General features: G+C 44.1%; 2 protein-coding genes across 2 annotated transcripts in view; both read right to left on the reverse strand.

Annotated features, from left to right (window-relative positions):
* Nucleotides 1–1,282: 1,282 nt before the first annotated feature.
* On the reverse strand, nucleotides 1,283–9,719 carry telo2 (TEL2, telomere maintenance 2, homolog). The gene is made up of 20 exons (XM_080833935.1): nucleotides 9,017–9,719; nucleotides 8,594–8,874; nucleotides 8,379–8,447; nucleotides 8,052–8,199; nucleotides 7,865–7,967; nucleotides 7,665–7,733; nucleotides 7,427–7,568; nucleotides 6,913–7,049; nucleotides 4,787–4,863; nucleotides 4,451–4,564; nucleotides 4,016–4,104; nucleotides 3,812–3,903; nucleotides 3,458–3,574; nucleotides 3,289–3,360; nucleotides 2,940–3,104; nucleotides 2,619–2,710; nucleotides 2,011–2,110; nucleotides 1,833–1,897; nucleotides 1,627–1,742; nucleotides 1,283–1,530 (listed from the first exon to the last, which is right to left on the reverse strand). The coding sequence occupies exons 1-20, from the start codon at nucleotides 9,346–9,348 to the stop codon at nucleotides 1,421–1,423; spliced, it is 2,490 nt and encodes an 829-aa protein (XP_080690061.1). The 5' UTR covers nucleotides 9,349–9,719; the 3' UTR covers nucleotides 1,283–1,420.
* A 4,038-nt stretch (nucleotides 9,720–13,757) lies between these two features.
* rab11fip3 (RAB11 family interacting protein 3 (class II)) overlaps nucleotides 13,758–22,680 on the reverse strand; it is a gene marked incomplete at both ends in the record, with an annotated part of 29,280 nt that continues 20,357 nt past the window's right edge. Inside the window, 10 exons of the mRNA XM_080835446.1 lie at nucleotides 13,758–13,874; nucleotides 13,993–14,133; nucleotides 14,378–14,533; nucleotides 14,941–15,078; nucleotides 15,647–15,728; nucleotides 16,211–16,455; nucleotides 16,752–16,842; nucleotides 17,039–17,074; nucleotides 18,070–18,204; nucleotides 19,030–19,242. Of these exons, the coding sequence (XP_080691572.1) occupies nucleotides 13,758–13,874; nucleotides 13,993–14,133; nucleotides 14,378–14,533; nucleotides 14,941–15,078; nucleotides 15,647–15,728; nucleotides 16,211–16,455; nucleotides 16,752–16,842; nucleotides 17,039–17,074; nucleotides 18,070–18,204; nucleotides 19,030–19,242 (1,354 nt within the window). The remainder of the gene's footprint in view (nucleotides 13,875–13,992; nucleotides 14,134–14,377; nucleotides 14,534–14,940; nucleotides 15,079–15,646; nucleotides 15,729–16,210; nucleotides 16,456–16,751; nucleotides 16,843–17,038; nucleotides 17,075–18,069; nucleotides 18,205–19,029; nucleotides 19,243–22,680) is intronic.

Consider the following 22,680-nt stretch of genomic DNA (forward strand, 5'->3'; position numbering starts at 1 on the left):
AAGAAACAGTTTTATGTGGATAGTCAACTGTGTACAACCCATTTTGAATGCAACATATTTCGTTTGGATTAAATTATTTTCAAACCAAAATTAATTAGCCATCTAAACATAAGGTACATGTTTGACATACTAATGTATTTGTACTGTTTCCACAAAGCTCAAAAGGAGACAGCTTAGATTACGAGCAGGTATGCTATCGCTAAACTCAACCCACCAAACAAATTTAACTTGCTACTCGAGTTAATATCAGAGATATCATATCTAATGACCTAGACTGTTGGCCAGCCAGTAACTAGAATAAATCATTTGCATGCAGCAGTGATTTTCAGCAAACTAGCAGGCAATGTAACGTTAGCATAGCAAACTAGCAGATGTCTAGCTAATCCACATCAGTCTGCAAGGCCTGGTGAAATAAGTATTGCTCGTGTGCCGTTGTATGGAGTTAGTATTCGATTACTTCATGTAAATTGAAAAATACCTGGAAAAACCCTCGAAGCCGCTGCTTTGACAAAACTGTCCGTAGTATACCCTGCATATGAATAGACACGGTATCTTGATAGTTTAGTAGCAAACACTGTTGAGGTTGTTTTCGCACGGCTGTACTGTGAAGCGTCGTTTACCGTAACCCAGACAACCGAGTCATCCAGGCTGAGGCTCGCACGAAGGGCGGAGTTACGAAAGTTTACGAATATGATCCGAGTTGCTTTTCGTCCACAGTTGGTTTGAGTAACGCGTTTGAAAAAAATGTTGACCTTACGATTCATCAAATAGCTCTACCTTCCTGCACACGTTCAAGTTCTTCCACCAGTTGCAACTGCGTATAGAGATGTTTCATCTCCGTGTTGAGCCCTCGATTCGAACAATGTACTGTACACTTATTTAAAGGAGGCAAGGATGTCAGTATCTTTGCAGACACAGGTTAACACATTTGTATATTTATTCCTAACTGCTGCTAATTAAACTGCTGAGACGTAAACTGAACATTACAGAATGTTTTACCTTCCACTGTAGTGGAGATACATCTCCAGGTCTACTGTAAATTAAAGAAAATATCAAAAGTAGCTTGATCAAAGAAAATTTGTCATCAATGTCATCGTGAGCGATACTTGGTGAGTCCTGCTTTACCATACGCAATGCCAGAACTGTTTTTTATTTTTATGATGTTGTTTTGTATTAAGTAGGTTCAAGTTGTTCTCAAGGAGAGAACTATAATTGTGTTTCTGCAGAAAAAGATAGGCCTAATTGTGGAAACAGAGAGAGCTTTTTATTTATTTTTCCATTCTTGTATTCCTCCAGTGAATACACTTGACAATGTGGACATATCAAGTTCTCCCATGAAGCCATGCAACCACTAAGGTCCCTAAAAATGGGACATCTCTGTTATGTTATGCCTGTATCAGAGTCAATAATCTCTTCATCATTATGATTGTGTTTCTGGGTGTAGTTCCTTCTTCAGGCTCCTCTCCTGTAGTACGAGGCACTGCACAGCCAAGCTCCGACAATCAGCGTCTACATCCGTCTCTGCCACCTCTACAAACAAGCAAACACAGTATGGAATAATCACATTAATAAAATACATGATCTCATGTGTATTTCTAACTTGTCCGTGTATCTACTTGTGAATACCTGCTAGCCAAGCTCTCGTATCCATCAGATCATCACTCAGTTCTTGTAGGAGACTCTGACTTGGCATGGTCAAGAACACAGCACACACACACATCAACACACCCCGCCTCACAGACCTCGAAGAGAACGAAAGACAGAAACAGTATTAGACAAAACATAAACAAATTAAAATGTTTTATCCCTAGACATCTCAACCAACTACTCACTGGTCAATGTGGAAACGCAACGCCCACACAAAGTCCAGCAGGGCCTTCCCCATCTGAGTGGCCACCTATACACACCAGAACAAAAAGAGAAATGTTCAACCACTTTGGGTGAGGAGGAGATTGTGTTTGTTGTGAACGAGTTAAGAGTGCATGTGTGAAAGTGCATGTGTGTACACACTGGTGCGTGAATGGCTAGATGCATAAGCAGTCCCAGAGTACTCAACAGCTGTCCAAGCACCAGGTGGTCGCTCCCCAGCAGGTCAAAGGTCGCCTGTGGCCTGTGAGCACAAACAGTACAGTGTGACTGAACAGCTTAATGCTTCAACAAAGCATGTTAAACTTGAGAGAGAAGACAACTTAATAATGGTAACCGGTAATCTTAGCCATCACAATTATCAACATTAAAGCAACCTGGGCACACTTGAAAAGATATCAAGAATGAGATGCCTCTGGTAAAACCCTCTGGCAACACCAGCAGAATAACATATTTATATCCATTTTCATGATTACTTCTATCTCTAATGTCTTTACTCTACATCATAATTTTGCCACGGTGTGTCTATACTGTAGTATACCCTGGTTTGAGCCATGGGGATGACAACAATTTCTAAAAAGAATGTTTTAAATCCAAAACGTGTTTTAAATCCTCTCTCAGATATTCAAGTGAAGTGAAAACATCAGAAGAAAGATCCCCTTTTATTCCACAAATGGACTTATTAAAAAAAAAAAATAATAATTCATCCACACAATGATGTCTCTCTCACTCTCACTCCTACTCATACAAACCTGTCATAGTTTCTGAGCAATGGAAAGAAGAAGTAACCAGCAACAGGAGCATAGAGGTTTGGGGTGGCTTTAGGGGGTGTTTGAGATAGGCCCTGTATAAAACACAAAATGGATCAGTGACAAACACAATAATAACATACACGCAGAGATAGAAAGACACACACACACACACACACACACATGCACACACACACACACACACACACACACACACACACAACCACACACACACACACACACACACACACCACACCCACACACACACACACACACACACACACAACCACACACACACACCCACACACACATGCACACACACACCTTGCTGAAGCGTCTGGTTTTACTTCTGATGCGCTCCTCCACCACCTGCCTCCAGTGCTTGAGGTCATTACTTGGCTCAAGTGGACTCACAAAAGTAACAAGAGAAGTGCCTTCGCTCTTGTTAGTGATGGGTTGAGACAACTCCTGGGCGGCGAGAGCAAACACCTATTAAAAGGAAAAGGTTTATTTATTTCATTCAGTGGATGTTTTTCAAGTCTTGATGATTGACTGTACACACCTTACAGAGCACCTTGTGTTCATGCATATTATAAAACACATACTAAAGTCAAGTGCAACTGATTTACAATGTATTTAGACACAGGATGTCTAAAAGTGGTGATCACCTGACCTCGAGCATATCCAGTCGTTGGCGCAGGTTGTAGTTAAGAGAATAGAACTCTGTGGTGAGGTACTCTGACACCTACAGACAATGAGGGAACGAAAGAGGTTCAACCAATATCCATCACTTTAAGAGGACATGCATGAGACTGAAGCATGTTTTGGGGGAGCCATCTTACAGGTATAGGGTCAGTGACAGCGAGAGCCACCATGGCTCTCTGGCGATGAAAGAGGAAGCTGGGGGTGTTGTACTTGTCTTCTATATGCAGGAGTACCTTACTGAACTCCACACTGACCTACAGGAATGACAAAAACACACACACACACCTCATATTCCACTGTCATAAGCCAGTCTACATCATTTACTTTGTAATGAAAGCACATCCAAAAGATCAGCCTGTACATTTAAAATAGGAAGAAAAAATGAGTATAAAGCTGGATCAAAGAATCTGTATTGTTTTTGGTCATCCACTACTTTGTTTCTGATCTATTGACACACTTCACACATAGTGAGGTTTGTCTTTTAATCTGACCTCTTTTGTAGTGCTTATGTGCCTTCTCAAGAGCCCATCAGCAGCCTGTAAACACGCACACACACGCTCTGGGTCCTCCGAGGTCAGTAAACCTGCAAACAAATGCACACACATCATTAAATCATGTCTGAGACAATGACACAAAACTAACTTGCTGTCGTAACAAGTACATAAATTGTAAAAGTATTCATAAAGTGAGCTCACCGTCCAGGCAATCACGGAGATAGTATGGCAGAGCACACTTCGTTTGCACCTCATCAGCTGACATGTCATAAGGAGTCAGCTCATCATCACTGAAGAGAGATATGTATTTCTGTTACAATGACTTCTTTGAATAATCTTTACAGATATGTCATTGAGCTGACAAAAGTAAACACATTTATTTCCTAGGGTTAGATAGCATACAAGCACACATCTATTCTCCACTCACTATATTTGAGTGCAGAAACACTTATGTTACACAATTGATGCTTAAATTATTTTGAAGATTTCATTCCTTTTAAGGAGAAGACTGTTCTCCAGTCTGTTGCTGAGACTAAAGGGAAAGCGAGAATAAATTAGGTAAAAATAAACCAAACTGTATAGAGGAAACTGAAAGGCCTTGAAATGGGTTTGTTTAAAGCATCCTCAGTGCCATACCTGTCCAGATCAGAGTCTGGCTGTGCAGCCAGCTGGGAGGCTGGATCTGAAGGGTTACTGTGGCCCGGAGGTGAGGGACTCTTCACCTTTTCAACCTTCAATTCTGGCTCAGGACTACAATAACAAGGCAGTGACAACCAGTGTGTAGAGTTAAAACAATAACTTAACCCAATGTTGTATGGTTTATAGTGTCTTTGCTGATCCTCCATGAGCAATAAGTGTTATGTGGGGTTCATAAAATTTCAAGGCAAATGCTGTAGTGGAGTGCCAATGCATGGACTCTCAGCAGGTTATCTTCCGGCAAATATGTATGGAATGTGTTCAGTGAGTCATTACCTGTGTGCTGATTCTGGCTTTATTTCTGCTGGTTGCAGTATTTCCAGGAGAGCTCTGGTCTCGTCATCATGTTCATACTGCCACCAGAGAGAGACACAAACACTTCAGACTCCTGGGGCCGTATTCACAAAGAATCTTAGGGCTAAAAGTAGCTCATAAGTGGCGAATTTAGGAGAAACTCCTAAAAATAATGGGCGTGTCAGTCTTAAATTTAGGACTCCTATTTTTTTTTACTAAGAGCAATTCACAAAATATTTTATCCCTAAAAGTAGCACCTAAGTCTAAGACAGCTTAAAACTCCTCATGAGGACTCCTAAGTCACTAAGACCTATTCACAAAAAGTCTTAAAATGGCTGAAGCCAGACGTAACGTGTTGGAGACAATGAACGACTCTGAATTGTTGAGAAGATATCGTTTAAACCGTGAAGGCATCAACATTTTTCTAGAATTAGTGCGGGATGCAATCACGTCTCCAACTATCCGAAACAACCCAATCAGTCCGGAAGTTAAATGTTTGATAACATTAAGATTTTTGGCTACGGGGAAAATGCAACTTTGCAACGCAGACGACTTCAGAATATCGCAATCACCGCACTCTGTAGACCACACATTGTACAACAGTTTATCCGGTTCCCTTTGGACAATCGGCTACTTCAAAGGATCAAGGTGAATTTCATGGCGTTTGCAGGAATGCCCGGTGTCGTGGGTGCCATCGATGGAACACACATTAAAATAATTGCTCCATCCAGAGATGAGGACGTCTTTGTAAACCGCAAAAAGGTACATTCAATTAATACACAGATAGTGTTTGATCCAAATTTCACAATCATGGATATTGTTGCGAAGTGGCCTGGATCTACTCACGATTCGCGCATTTTAATGGAGAGCGCGGTCTGCGCCAGCTTTTTGAGCGGCACCATGTACCTGCTGGATGCCACTTGGGTGACGTGACAGTGGCCATCCATGCAAGACATGGCTTTTGACACCCTTCCTCAATCCACAACCGGGAGCACAGTTGAACTACAACATGCAAGTATACGCATGAGGCCTATTTTGGTGACACAATAGGCCTACCTGTAGCGCGACGGCTCTTTTAAAGTCCACTCCGCAATCTCCATCCTACATTGTGACTGGAGCGCATACCACCGCTTCTCGCAGTCATCGACAGAGCGACACACGGCAGGGAATGAAGCATTTATGTTAACACATATGTCCTCCCATGCCTCACGCATAGTTTGCAGGGTGCTTTAATTATTACTTCTTTGATTTCATGCAATTTCCGTGTTTTTTTCGGCAATTTCTCTTTCTCTTAACGTGCAAAGCGTCATTCTCGTTGGATGCACAAACTTGTCATCATGCGTGTGCATTCTGCTAAGTGCACTGTCCATAACTATTTAATATGACTTCATTTGAAGCCTAGGTTATTCTCTTATTTTCTGTTTATTTAGTGGGATCGTTAGGGGGATGTTAGGACTGAGTTTTTAATGAGAGAGCCTGTCAACAACCAATCACCGTCCTCACCCCTTCTAAACTCGTGCATGAGAAGCGACGTCATCCATAGCAACGGAGTTTTTATCTTAAGCTTAGGAGTTGGTATTATCCTTAGTATGAGTAGGTCTCAGAGCCGTTGTGAATCACTTTTAAGAAATTACTCCTACGTAAAAGGTTTTAGCGCGAGTTAGGAGCACTCCTAGTGGTAAGATAAAAGGCTTTGTGAATACGGCCCCTGATCTCCATGTAGACACATAGCACAGTCTAAACCCCCAAAGACTCATGGGTTACTAGTCCCTAGAACAGGTGAGGCCATCTCCACACACGACCTGCCAGTGTGATCAGGCTCGATCTGTCTCAGTAAAACTGTTTCATCCATTCATGGGAACCAAAAAGTGCCACAGACACCACTGTTTGCAAAATATTGCGTTTAGGTATGGGTAATGGCCATGGCCTGATAATCACTGAATTGCCTTGTGATTACTGTTTATATTGTTTAATAATCTTTAACAATAGCACACAAACTACTCAGACACAGCATTGACTGATATCAGTGGCACACTGACTGGTTAACTTATCTCCCAATCTGTGACCATTTCAGCTGAAAGGTGCATGGCTGTGCTTGTGGGAGTTACCTGAAAGGAGATGCGTGCGGTGGGTGTGTCCATGTGTTGACTGATGCACTCGCCCACCACCATCCCGATCTTGCGTACACGGAGCACACTGCTGTCCAGATGACACTGCATACCACTCAACATGCACTGCCGAAGCACTGAACGCAGACAGACATACACACTCACAGCATGAGTCTGACACTGCCACTACATAAGTGCACCACGTATGTGTGTATGTGTGTGTATGCGTGTATGAATGTGTGTGTGTGTGTGCGCGTGCGTGTGAGTGTGCGCGTCTGTGTCTGTGTGTCTGTGTCTGTGTGTCTGTGTGTCTCTGTGTCTTTGTATGTCTGTGTCTGTGTGTCTGTGTGTCTGTGTGTCTTTGTGTCTTTGTGTCTTTGTGTCAGTGTGTCAGTGTGTCTGTGTGTCTGTGTGTCTGTGTGTCTGTGTGTCTGTGTGTCAGTGTGTCAGTGTGTCAGTGTGTCAGTGTGTCAGTGTGTCAGTGTGTCTGTGTGTCTGTGTGTCTGTATGTTACCTTGTTGTTGCTGCTCTATCTCCTGAGGTTTCGACAGGCTCAAACACAATAGGAGAGCTTTGCTGACGTACAGCTGCTGCTCGACTGTAGTGTGCTTGACTGCACTGCTGTTACTCCATGCCTGACACACGGCCCGCAGCACCTGCACACAAACACATGCTTGCATGATGAGCATTAGGAGGTGCACAAGGGGAAAGACAGTGAATGACATGGATATACACTCGTATGAATTAGATACCTGAGCAAGAAGTGGTCGGCGCTCATCACACTGAGCCAAATAACCTAGCAAAGTCCTCAACACACAATCCTGCAAGAAGGAAAGAAAGAAAGGGAGAGAGAGTGAGAGAAAGAGTTCTGATAATTCTATAGAGTGCATTACATACGTAAGGCTTAATAGGACTACTTCACTCCATTTATACAGTACGTCTTACTACCTACCTTATGATGGTACTGCAGCAGCAGGAGTTTGTGAGTGATGACAAACTGTGCCTTCTCATTCTTTAACACTACATTTCCCATAATCCTCGACAAAGTCTCAGGGCTGTCATAGATAACAAAATTACAGATGTTAAGCTCATGCAGAGACAAAGACAAACACATGCATAAAAAAGACACAGACACCCACCCAACGACTGCTTGTACAAGTCCTGTGACCACGGCTTCCATCCAGCGATCTGGAACATTCTCCAACAGCTTAACACTCACTCGCCGCCACAGAACATCGGAGAGCGTGTAAGCACTCAGGCGGGGGGCTAGCGTCCTGAATAACAGTGCTGCTCAGAGACACACAAACAGACAGACAGACAGAAAGACACACAGACAGTCATGCACACACAAACACAATCGTCACGGTTGACACACCACATCACAAAACTGGGAAATAAACTATTTTGTGTGATCTTTACATCTGACACACAGAGCAACCAACAGATTAAAAACAACAAAAACTCACCAGTATGCCCCTGAGCACATGCCTTTCCCAGAATCTGACCCACAACACCCAAAGAGCAGTCCTGCCCGCCTGCACAGACACAAACAGAGAGACTTCAGTCTGTATCGAGTTGAGGCACTAACAACAGACTAAAGTATAACGCAGCATAACATCCTAAAGCCTGCATACTATGAGCAGCATTATAGAATGCCTGCAGTAGATGTAGGAATAGTTACCTCTCAGAGCCTTGCAGGTTTTCTCCAGTATACTGAGGATAGTGTTGGCCAGCAGGGAGCAGTACTGCTCTGGCAGGAATGCAGAAGGTGTTTTTGTTTGGAGTTTGTTGGCTGTGAGCGATGGGAGCCCCACCAGCCTGTTAAGAAGCACCTCTGTGACCTGTGGTGAGTCCACCACTCCTCCTCCTCCTTCACACCGCGACCACAGCAGGACCTCTATGCGGCCCGTGCTCAGAAACTGCTCCAGCACGTACACCAGATGCTCAAGACCTGCGCTGGGGCTGAGGCACACAATCATACTATGTTGATCTATGAATCTCAAAGAAGCACTTAAGATTCAGTGGTGTACAACCTCATTGGCCCCTAATGAGGGCAAACACGAACACTGCTAATGCAAAAATGTACGTGACTTGCAAAACTTACTCGCTTGAGGTAATGGCATCCAGAAGTGTCAGCAAAGCTTGATCAGTAGGGCCACATAGGAAAAAGCTATCCCACAGTTCAGTCCGCTGAGAGCCTGGCATTTTATGGAACCAGTCAGAATTGAGCCCCTTTACCAATCCCTGCAGTAGCGGTGTGTAAAAGACACGGCAGAACTCCGCCCTGTCATTGCAACTGTCATCCAGGTAACCTGACAGCTTGCCCAGCGCATCAAGGACAGTTCCAGTTTCCCGTGATGATGTCACAGTTCTTACGCAGTGGGTCACCTCCAATCGGACCTCCGCCTCCATACCTGTATCAATCTTCAAAGGCATCCGAAGAAATAGTAGCAAAAGCACGAGCCAAAGTCGTCTTCGTCAGCCTTTTAAAGTGACCATATCAGTCACTGAACACCAAGTGGTGAGCGTGCTTTCATAAACACGGCCAATGAAAAGAGATGTTCAAAGTGTATTAGCTGTACGTAAACTGAATGATCAAGGTGGTCCACTCAAACAAGTGCACCACGGAAAGCTATCTAACATTAGCCAGTTAACATGGGTTTCGAATTTACTAAAAATGTTTCCCCTCCAATTCTGGAAAATCTAAATCAGAGTTTCAACTTGATTTGAATAGAACTCTTTACATACAAGCTCCTTCTCACCAATCTACATCATGGTCATAACACTTTAACTCATGAGTGTAAAGAAACCCCACCGCCATCATTAATATGGTGTTCTGAAAATTACAACCGTTCTGAAACAAAAACGGATGAGGACAATGAATCCTAGGTAAGCAAACTTTATTTACAACAGTAATGTCAATGAATGCATTTAATTTAGTTTTTAATAAAATATCAACGTTTCAAAAAAATATTTAAAACCATTTTATTTCACTGTGTCCGCTTCCGCAGTGTTGATATCCAGAAAAGTGAGCCGCAGGTCTGGCAGGTTCCCGAGAGGGACTGTTTTGAATGTGACGCCCCACATGCTCTAATCGTATGAACCGGTGAGCGGCAGCTAAAACTCTACCCATTGCCCCGTTTGCCGTCGGCACCACTGGAATTCCAGCCACTACCATGGACACCATAAGTGGGCATACTTCGTCTGACAGTAGATGTGTCGGAGGATGGGGAGGTTCCCCCGAAGAACACCATAGGGAGGGTTGAGTATGTCGTTGCCTGTATTGTGGGTGGGTATAGAAAGCAGCATCACCACATTGACCCTGCAGGTGATAGCGCTGCACAAATTCTTGAGAGGGGGGCGACCAGAATAGTGCTTGAGACTGGGTTTGGCTCTGCGTTAGGGTCACTTCTCCACTGGCCAGGTCACAGGATTTCGAAGGCTGGACACACATTATTTGTGGAGCAGGTGCTGTTGGTCCAAACACTGGTCCTAGAAAATAAGTAGCATGATTGTGAGTAGCCTACCAATGCAACAAGTCGGAATGATTGATTTGACCTACAGCGTAGTAGCCTACAAGATTTTTTTTTTAAACCTTGCGGAGAAATTCTAGTTCTCTTACGAATAGCTGTGAGCTGAAGGAACGGGTGTAATATTAATAGACAATATTTATTTCATTAGCCATATGTGTATACATAAGTGTATTTTCTTACCATTGGAGTGAGGCGGGTCCATTAAAAAATAAGACATTGTAAAATCAGTTTCAGTAGTGTACAACCAGCAACAAATTGTTTTGGTAAAGTAACAAGATATTCTATTCATAATATTCCAATCAACATTCCATGGCCATTGTTACCATGGCAGCTGCATCTCATGATGAAAAGTGGCACTCAGGTCAAGATCATGGATTTCAAGGACGCTTAAAAACTAAAGTCTTGAGTGTGTAGTGACCAAAAGCTACGGTCAACCACGGTTATTGAAAAAAAGAGATGCAGGTGCAGTTTGCAGATTTAGTTGTGAAAGTCTTGTAGACATTGATGTGTAATTGTGTAATTCTGAGGAGACAGTTTAGAGTTTAAGTTCCTGTGGATTGTACTTATATTTATTAAATCGTTTCAGGTGTTTGCTATGCATTTGTCTTTAACTGTAGCGCTCATGTAGAGAATTGAAGGCTGTCTCTTGTTGTTAATCTTACACATCTTCACAGAACAGTGGACTCCATCTCATGTCAAGCCAGCTGTGAAAGAGACCGATCCTGCTGTACACAGTGCAATGCTGTAAAGGTGGTCTATATAACAATAACAACAAATAAAAATGCATCATGTATTTCAATGTGATTTATTTCTCTCTATTTTTATTTCGGATATCATCTTTACAGAATTTTACTTGAAAATCTATAATTCCCCAAACAATAAGTGTTACATCTACAATACTGATCTTAGCCTTTATACATGTGTCCTTCACAATGGTAATAAACTTCACTTTACAATTCAGTCCTTCATAACAATGAGATTATGTGTTTTAGATTTGCTTTTTAGCTGTTTGTTTATTTTTTGTTTGTGTATATGGAGTGGCAGGTTGATTTCTCCAGTAGTGAGCTCTTTACTTGCATCTTTGGAAGCGAAGGTGTGAGTCCACAAAAGTATGACAGTTCATTTATTCGCATATTTACACAATATATTTATAACTGAACATAATATGGAGTGTGTGTGAGGGTGTAGACGCTCAGAATGATTCAACATCAGGTGGTGGAAGAGGCACTCACAAACACACACACTCCAGTCAGAGCAAGAAAGCTGAGTGAGGAACCAGGCTTTGAGCCTTTTGCACACACTCTTTGGTTGCCATGGAAACAGACTTGTTGAAGTTTTTTTTTTTTCATTTTCTTCTTCATTAAAGTGCATCAGGTATAACCCTGTGGTCCTCTGCAAGACCCCTAACCTGAGGCCAGAATGGACTCATCCTCCACAGCCCAACCAATCAAGGGCTCTGGATTAAACCATTTAGGTAGGAGCAAGGGGGTAGGCCCAATGAGTGCAGAAGTGCAAAACTCTACCAGTGATCTAAAGGATGTCAGGACAATAGCACTCCCAAACAGGAACAAATCTTGTCTCCATTCCCTCATCATTGTTCCTGCCTGCCTGCAACAGACTAGGAAATTAATCCCTTCAGAGCACGGAAAGCCAGGGCTTTTGAAACTGGCGGTAAGATTGGGCAAGCCACAAGAATAAATATCTACATGTTATATGTCATCACCAAGTATGTGACACATGTGCAGCTTTCTATAGAGAACATGCCACACAGGAATGTCATCCCAGAGGAAGACAAAATGAACAAAACAAAAAATGTATAATAATAACTTTTTTTTCATTCCTCCTCACTTTTCTACAAAAAATACCTACAGTACAGTCAGCATTTAGAAAACATACATTTGTACAGGCAGAAGTCAGTTTTAACCAAGGCCTTTTGGAAGTCAGCTTCAGAGAGAGCCAGGTGGACGTGGGATGTCAGGTTGAGCGTGCAGAGCCTTTAGTTCGGATATGTGCGCTTTCCAGAGCTGAGCGCAGATTCCCTAACCACTCCCCAAAACAAACACACACATTTGTGTATGTGTGTGTGTGCTTGTTTATGTTCATCTACAGTCCTCTAGACACAGAGTTGTGTCGTTCCTTCATTTTCCAAATATACACATATCTTCAGAGAAAAGTTCAAGAGTCCTTGTTGTTCCCATCTTCTTCAACAAAGCAAGAGAAATGAAATTAAAACAGAGAGCGACTGCTGTCTCTGTGTAAGTCTCTTCATGTCATCATTGTAGCCATGTCATTGTTTGAACATACAACAGCTGTGCAGTCAGTGACCTCACTTCCTTTCACTCAGCGGAACTACGCAGGATTGCAACTACACTACCCACAAGCCTTTGCTTTTGTCTGTGCAACAGCATTGAAGCAGTCTCCCGGTGGGTAGGCTAGGTGTGCTGTTGGTTTGCCATTAGTTTGATCACTTGAATTCCGCTTCATTGTAATAAATAAATATATATATATATATATATATATATATATATTAAAAAATCAGAACATGAAGACCAGTGCATGAACATGACATAATGACAGGTGATCCTTTTCGAATGATAACATAATCATCCATAATCTCCTTCAAAGACAACCAACCAAACAAACACAAGCATTCTCACAACCCTCAACCCTCAGGACCTCTCCCTCCTCTCTCCCCTACAGAGTCCCTCACGTGGGTGAAATGGCGTAACTGATTAAACTGGGATTAACATTAACACTGCAAACAGAATAGACGTGTGCGTGGATATGTGTGACTGATAAAGACACTTGTATTCTCAGCACTGACAACTGTGTGTGCGTGTGACAGAACAGATCCTCTGAAGTCACACACAACACTACTTGAAGGCTTCATATGGGAACTATCGGGAAATCTAAATATCAGCGATGAAGGGGGTCTATTAATGAAATAATATGGATGTATTGCACTTCCATGCAAGGCACAATCACAAGACACACTCACCCAAACATAGAGAATGTGAGAGAGGAAACGAAGGCCCCTCATCCCAAAAAAAGGGACGTCACAGGAACCAGCATTCAGTCTCACACACACACACAAGCAAGCACGCACGCACGCACGCACGCACGCACGCACGCACGCACGCACGCACGCACGCACGCACGCACGCACGCACACACATGATGGCTTTGACAGTTAACACTCGTCTTCAGTAATATGGGCGATAATGTTGAGGCTCATCCATCTCCATAGTTTTAATCTCTGTGTGTACTCTTCCAGTGAAACCAGTATGCTCCAGGTGCCTCCAGGTGGCGCTGCTACGGCTTGACCTCCAGGATAGAGGGGTTGCACTCCATGATGGCAACGATGATGCGGTCGATGTAATCCTGTAGTCTGAAGTTGATCTCCTTCTGCTTGTGGATGGCCTCCATCAACTGCACATCAAGACAGAGATGATTTCAATGGGGGCTATGTACTGAACATGTACTAAACAAGGGAAACAAGCAAGTATATATAGAAATGTGTGTGTGTGCACAGTGTGTGTGTTCTCACCTCGCCGCGAGACACCGAGTTGATCTCAGCAGCAAGCGAGTCAGAGAAGGACTCCGCTACCAGGCTCTTGGCTCCCTGGATGCTCAGGTTAATGATCTGTCCGTTCAGCTCATCATTCTGCTCCTTCAGACCGCGGTTATCCTGGATAGAGATTCATCATGCAGGGAAGTGTTACTACTAACCAACCTCTCCACACCAATCAAACGGATATCCTGGATTCACCCAACCTGTGCTTGGAGTGATGGTACATTTGGATTCAACTACTGACTTTAAAACAGTAAGAATGCTTTCCACTCAATCCTAAAGCCAGTGCGTCCGTGCGTGTGTGTGTGTGTGCGTGCGTGTGCGTGTGTGTGTGTGCGTGTGTGTGTGTGTGTGTGTGTACCTGTTTGAGTCTGCGGATCTCCTGCTCCAGCTCGTGCTCTCGCGTGCGTGTGTTGTACTCCTGGAGGCCGGCGCTAGGGGAGCGGCCTCTCTTAGCCTCCATCTCCAGCTTAAAGAGCTGCAGGTGCTCCAGCTGCTTACGCAAGTCCTCAATCAGCTACACACACACACACACACACACACACACAGAGAGAGAGTTAACACTCAAATAAACACACATACTCTTTTACCATAGAGAGACAGAATGATCAACCATTCAAATACAGAGACATACACACAGATGACCACACTGTCATATAGACACACAATCTGAACACATACATAAATCAATGTTACACCCCCCTAACATCAACCTGAGACACAGAAACAGTTCATAGATATGATAAACACACATCAGGTACAAGTTGTGACAGAACGTTATATGTCGGGTACATATGACACACACCCTTATCAGATTAAGAGGCAGTTCTCACAAGGATGATTCAAATCCATGTCATACACAGTTACTTTAAAGCAACCCCAGACCCTGAGGTTGAGATCTGCACGTGACCTTTCACCCCTCACCTCCTGCATGGACTCCTTCTCCTTGTGGCTGTTATGGCGCTCGTGGCTTAGTTTGTCTGCCATCTTCCTGCGAGAGTCCATCTCTTCATTCAGCCGCTCTGTCATGTCCTCCACCTCATCCTGAAGCTTACGCTTCTCCTGAGAGAGAGAGAGAGAGAGATAGATAGAGAGAGAGAGAGAGAGAGAGAGAGAGAGAGAGGGAGAGAGGGAGAGAGAATGAGAGAGAGAGAGAGACAATGAGAGTGAAAGAGAATGAGAGTGAGAGAGAATGAGAGTGAGTGAGAGAGAGAGAGAGAGAGAGAAAGAATGAGTGAGAGAGAGAGAATGAGAGTGAGAGACAGAGTGAGAGAGAGAATGAGAGTGAGAGAGAGAGAAATGAGAGAGAGATAAAATAGGGAGGGAAGGGTTAATGATGGAAGTAGGAGATATTTGGCCAAAATCTTTCCAACAAATACATTTTCTAACATAGCCAAAATCAAGAGAATGATAACATCAAAACCATGAGACTAAAAGGAGTCGTTATGCCCGACTGCCCTTTTGGTAGTTAAAGAGTATTCACCTCATGACCTTTGTACCATGTCACCCTACTAGTTACAATCACAATATGAAGAATACGCAAACATCTGCTTCACGATTGCATTTGTGGAAAAACAGAGTCAAGCGTGGGCGTCACAGTAAGAAAGAGGAGGAAGTATGTGTCTCTTACCTCTTCCAGTCTCTCAATGTTTGCTTTTAGGCAGGGAACACACGACCTCAGTTCACTGTTCTCCTCATCCAGCTGATTCAATCTGTAACAGTCAAAGAACAGGCACTGACAAATAACACACCCACAGATAAAGGGGCATAACTGAGATGGCGTATGTGACAGACAAACAGACCAAAGTTCTGTGTTCACCACACGGTGGCAGTATAAAGCTAAACTATACACTATACAACAGGTCAGGCAGTCTACAATTCTGTTGCTCCAGGCCTTGTAACCAAAGGTAATATCATCTCTCTCTCTCACACTCTCAGACACACTCACACTCTCAGATACTCACACTCTCAGACACACACACTCTCAGACACACACACACACACACACACACACACACACACACACACACACACACACACACACACACACACACACACACACACACACACACACACACACACACACACACACACACACACACACACACACACACACACACACACACACCAGGTTTAAAGCCTTATAGCCCTGACAATAACCACACACACACTCGTACACACACAGTGTGCTCACCTGGCCTGGAGGTTCTCGATCTCCAGGTCCCTGTCGCGCTGCAGCTTGGCCAGGGCGTCACGGTGCTTGCGCGTGTGCATGTGCAGCGTCTCGTCGGACCGCACCTCCTGCTCTTTGAGCTGCTCCTCCAGAGCGTTGGCCCGGTGCACCAGTGTCAGGTTCTCCTGCCGCAGACGGCAATGCTGCTCCTCGCTCAGAGCCGAGTCCTGCTCCAGCTCACACACACGTCGCTCCAGCAGGAGCACCTGACACACACACACACACACACACACACACACACACACAGGAACATAGATACTAATGAGGCACATACACAGCCAAACACAAAGATTTTTGACGAATTTAGTCAAATGAGTTCTGTTTTGGTCTAAGTATGAGAGTGATTGTTCCCAGCTAGCCAAGCTGTATGTACAAGGCAGTATAGGTGAAGAAGCTATCAAGGTATGTTTGGCATTTGCCTACAATTTACAGTTAATCCCTAGACATTATTCTTGTTTTTCCAATCTTCTGTGCTTTTAGAGTAGACGGGTGTTGATGGTACCTTGTCTGTGATGTCTGTGTCTGAGAGGTCCAGTATGCCATGGCCCAGGTCTCCCATACCATCTAGACCCAGAGCACTGTTCTGGAGGAGCCTGTCACGAGAGGAGAAAGCGGTGAGAGAGGAGAGAGAGAGAGAGAGAGAGAGCGAGAGAGAGAGAGAGAGAGCGAGAGCGAGAGAGCGAGAGAGTACATTAACACACACACAAAAGCACAGGAAGAAAACATCTCCTCAACAAATATTACACATTTTCTTTTCCATGTTTCAGTGCCAAGAATGAAATGTCTCACCTCGCTGCTTTTTTGCTGGACAGCCTCTTGCCGGAGCTGACGAGACAAAAACAAGAGAAGTCAGGAAGAGTGATGGGAGGAAGAGGGGACAGGAAAGAGAGGCAGAGACACAGCAAAAAGCATTCCACACACACACACACACACACACACACACACACACACACACACACACACACACACACACAATAAGCACAGTAAACCCTCTACATCAGACACATAGCCGAATCCTGCTGTTTGGCAGGTTATTTTAATGGTGTTTCAGAGCCACTTGTAAAACCTAAACTTTTTCGTTATTTATGAAATTAGGACACTACTTTAAAAAGAATCACTCTCAAATGAATGTCATTGGCTGTGTTATTGATATACCATTCGTCAATAATCCAGACCTGGACATTTCTAACTGTTTGGCTTAGACAGTAAAACCACCCACAATGCACTTCAGGCCCCATCGATTTAGCAAAGAACCCTTCAGAAATTAGGAGAGGGTCATTTGACCAAAAGACAGTTTCAGACACACCAGGACCTTTTGTCTGTAAAAGTGTAAAAGTGTTTGCAGTAGAACCTTTGATGGTTCTGCTATGGAGACAAGATGACGAACCATCCGTTTACGAGTGGATCATACAGTATGTGCTTCAGTCTGGCACTCCACTGGAGCAGTATGCTACACACACGCACACACACACGCACACGCACACGCACACGCACACGCACACGCACACGCACAGACGGACACGCACACGCACACGCACACGCACAGACACAGACACAGACACAGACACAGACACAGACACAGACACAGACACAGACACAGACACAGACACAGACACAGACACAGACACAGACTCACACTCACACACAGAGGCACTGACATGCTCCAATCCAGTGCAGATTCATATTAAGCACTTCTGAAGTGGGGGCCAACGTGTGTCAGCACCGTCTACACACCAACACACTACCTCACCACAGCACAGCACTGCAAAACACAACACAATACAACCCAACACACACACACACACACACGTGTGTGTTACCTATTCATCTCGAGCAAATGCAGGCGGGTGGAGAGGTCCTCCAGCCTACTGATCTGCTTGTGGCAGTGGCTGCAGAAGAAGTCCAGTGCCTCCGACTGCAGCAGAGCCTGGAGGCTCGCCGGCATGTCGCCCGCGCTGAGGCCAGCCAAGCACACCCCACACGCCCAGCACAGGGCAGGGGGAGAGGAGATGCAGGAGGAGGGCAGTGAGGGAAGGAGTGACAGAAAGAGAAAAGGAACCAGGGTGGATGAGGAAAAGGAGGGAGGCGGTGTAACCAGGGGGGAAAGAAAGACAGGGAAGACATTTTAAGGTGTGTTGGTAATCATCGAACAGTGAGAAAGAGAGGGAGAAATGATTCTGTCAGACATGCAGGAGTTGCAGGTGTTGGGAGAAAGGTTAAAGGTGTAAGTTCAGAGGGTGTAAGGTATAGTTTGAGGAACAGAGTGCCGAGTGAAGACCTGATAACAGAGTACTGCTAGACGCACACACTACACGCTATACAAGGATGGACTTTCTCCTTATTTTAACTCTAGGGTCGTTATAAATTCACATGACTTTAGAGAGTGGAGGGAGGGTATGCCCGCCAGGGAAACAAAAACCTGACACAGCAGATCTCTCCATCTCCTTTTAACGCAGCGTGAAGGACAGAAATACTGAACAAAACACAAGTGTGTGTGTGTGTGTGTGTGTTAAATGGGCTTGAACAGAGACAGAATATTAACCAGCTCATGTGGCAAAGCACAGACAGTGAAAAGATAAACGCAGGGTTGTCGGGATTGTGTTCTTTCTCTCTCTGTCTCTTGCACGTACACACGCGCCCCACGCACGCACACACCCGTAATCCATTAAATGTAAGCAACCAATATTTGATTCACACAATTTGCGTGTGTGTGTGTGTGTGTGTGTGTGTGTGTGTGTGTGCGTGTGCGTGTGTACGTGTGTGTGGTATAATCTAGGTACCTGGGTGACAGGACTTGAGGGCAGCGGATGGGGCTTCCGGGGTGAAGGTGTGGCTCAGGGTCTCCCGCACCCTCAGGTCCCGGTCTACTCTCCTCGTGATTGGCCAACAGCAGGTCGGAGGTGTTGCTCTCCCCAAAGTCCTCAAAGTGCTCCTCCTCCCCGCCAATCACGGCTGACAGGGCGTGGCCATGCAGATCTGCACCCAGAGAGAACCTGCAGGAGAGGAGGAGCAAACGTTATGGCATTCAGCAGACGCTGTAAGTCCACATCCAATACAAAACTAAAAAACACTGTAAAACAAACAAAACAAAAAAAACAACAAACAATATACAGTATCAATGTGTACAAATGTTTAAAGTACACATTTAAATGAAAAACAATAATTTATTAATCATAATAATGATAAATCTTAAAGCCAAAACTATGATTAATATATGTATAAAGTACGCCTCAAAGTATTTAGAAGGTCTGATTACATGCACATACATTGTGGTTGTTGACTGTTCCTACATTTAAAACTACAAACAGCGCTGCATTCATTGATAAAGATAAAATAAGATTAGCTGATTGTTTTGTTATATCCCATCAAAATAAAACATGCTCTTGTCCAGCAGCCATGCAGTGGTAACAGTGATGTCATAGAATTCAAGGACAAACAGCTTCGGACTTTGGAACTCCTTGGAATAACCACAATAAGAAGGTGTGGTCTGAGTTTCAAATGAGATCATCATGCAAAATCCATTAAAAAGACAACCACACAAAGACAAAGACACCCCACAAATACACTCCCACAATGACTCTCCATCTGACAGCAGGTAACACTGACTGAAGTCTGTTTGGTAAGCTACATTTCACAGAGAGTTCATACATCCATATGCCCCTGGCAAGCTGAGGCAAGGGCCTAATACTCGACACATTACTGGGACTGGCATAACAGTCTGTAATCTAACTTCAGGAGGTTATGGCACACACAAACACACACACACACACACCAAACCCCTGAGGATGTTTTCTCCTGATACCCAGAGACATCCACGCCACGTGATGCACAGAAATAACACTGTATTAGTCTCCTGGAAGCGCTGACGCGCTAACACACGCGCTAACGCGCTAACACACACACACACACACATACACACACACACACACAAACACACACAGAGCTGGCACAGACACCTGACCAGCTGATGGGAAGTTTCGCTGATTAAGACTGAAATGTGCACAGTAGAGAGATTTCCAAAGTGCATAACCTGAGGGTGAGGAACCAGTAAAACTCCAGTTATGGCAAGACATCACACAGAGATCACACGGTGTACGTGTTCAGATGGGATGGTTATAAAGTGTCTCTTCAGGGGCAGCTGATATGAAACACAGGCGTAAGTAAGTGAGTTCAGCCCTCAGACATGGCCATGATTGACCATAATCTGAAGGATGCAGGATTTAATCAGACCTTATCCAAAGCCATTTAAGGAAACATTAACGTCTAAAAATTCCAGGTAAACCCAGGAATACTTAATTCAAATCTCCTTCCCAAATCTGGAATGGAGTCAGAGCTTAACTCACAGTGTGTGTATGTGTGTGTTTCGGTGTGTGTGTGTGTGTGTATTCTCACCCACAGAACGGCCTCTACCTGATACTTAACACACACACACCACTCCTAACCTCCTATGTGCATGAGCCTATGCAAGCATGCTTACCTAATGTATGCTCTCTATTTAGACCCTGAACTGCCATGTCAATACAACTTTATTTACAGAGCTATTCTTGTTGTGCTATTCATAGTTCTGCACTGCTGTTTATAGCTTGTTTACTACCTGTATTTACTTTACCTCAGTCAACCCTGGACATTACTGTCTGATTTTATAGACCTGCTCTAGTCTCGACTGCTTTTTTAAACTGCTGCTGTTACGTAGTGGGAGTATATTCTAGTCTGTGTCTTTCTATGTGCCTGCTATGTGGTAAGTGTGTGTGTGTGTGTGTGTGTGTGTGTGTGTGTGTTTTGAGTTTCAGATTATATCCAGTCTGGATGATAGTCTGCTAATTCACCTTAATCCCACCGTCTCCCTGGCAACCAGCAAACTTGTGCTGTTTAGCAGATAAGGACACTTGCAGAAACTCACACACACACACACTCCTACACTATCGTAACCAGGCCACTACTGTTTCCATGGCAATGATCTGAAAAGTGGGACAGTAAACTGATATTTCTGACCAGTCTCTCTCTCTCTCTCTCTCTCTCTCTCTTCTTGTTCCACAGAATGTCTGATTCCTGTCATCTGATTGGCTAATCACCTGACACAGCTTCCTGACAAAATCCAAGGACAATTGAGACCCCTGAGTCAGCGCACACACACAGACACACACAGACACACACAGACACACGCACACACACGCGCGCACACACACACACACACACACACACACACGCACACACACGCACACGCACACGCACACGCACACACGCCAAGATTGAACGGAAAGTTCAAGGCCATTATGTGCTCACATATCAGAAAAGAAATACACTTATCAGTCAAAAAGTTTCAGAGAAAAACATTCACAGATAACCCTTCCAAGAAGTACACACACAATCTCATGGAACAACATTCACACACACACAGACAGTGAAGTTATTAAGAAATAATTCATAATTTCCATAACTAACACTTCCCAACCTACGCTCACACACACATACACACAATCATTCCTGCCACTGGGTTATCATCCTATGTTCCTTACCCATGGCCCACGTGAAACGCTGGCGCGCACAGGGAACGCATCCTGATGCTCTCTTTCTTTCCTCTGGGTAGGCAGAGCAGATGACTGTACACTTTATTCTCCTTAAACAGCTGCAAATACTACTCTCGACTCAACTCAACCCAAATAGTCCAATTAGAACTGTATAACTCTGCTGTCCTTCTGAACAGGAACCGTCCTAAACTTGGACAAAAGCAACGCCTCCGATGACTGCCCCACCGTATATCGGCCACATATGGGAGCGTATGCGTGTCAGTGTGTGTAAGTGTATGTTGGAGCTTGTCTCTGAATGGCGGCGAGTTAATCAGATTTAGGGATCAGCAGGGGTGACCCAGTCCCACCCAGAAGTGTGTGTGTGTGTGTGTGTGTGTGTGTATGTGTGTGTGTGTGTGACTGTGTGTGAAGGCGTATAGGAAGGTAAATCTCTTTAATGATAATCCCCAGCAACAGCATGTAGGTAGAGTGTGTTAGTGGGTATTGGCCGCCTGAACGCATGACACTGTTTCTGAGGCCATCCTTCAAAATATATTGGTTTGCTGGTTTAGTTCCATCATTCGACACCTTAATACATACATATACTGTATATATATATACACAACACAACGTCAATTCCTAACACAAAAAAATCATTGTTCGACAGAATGTTGTGATAAAAGACGCCAGCACCACTGTTAAAGATTTAAAGCCTATGTTTCAGCTGACCTGTTGCGTGGGATCATTCAGTGACAGTAACCTCAACATGTTAACTCTGTAAGCTATAATCCCTTTTGCTGTATTTACATAACTTCTGGTAGAAATACTCTTGCTGGTTTTAATAATGTCACAAGTTGTTATCTTCCATTCACATCCTGTTTAATCAATAAGTACCAACCACCACTTTTAGCCCCACACAGCCGC

Source organism: Sprattus sprattus (assembly GCF_963457725.1).
Source record: "Sprattus sprattus genome assembly, chromosome: 3".
Taxonomy (NCBI): domain Eukaryota; kingdom Metazoa; phylum Chordata; class Actinopteri; order Clupeiformes; family Clupeidae; genus Sprattus; species Sprattus sprattus.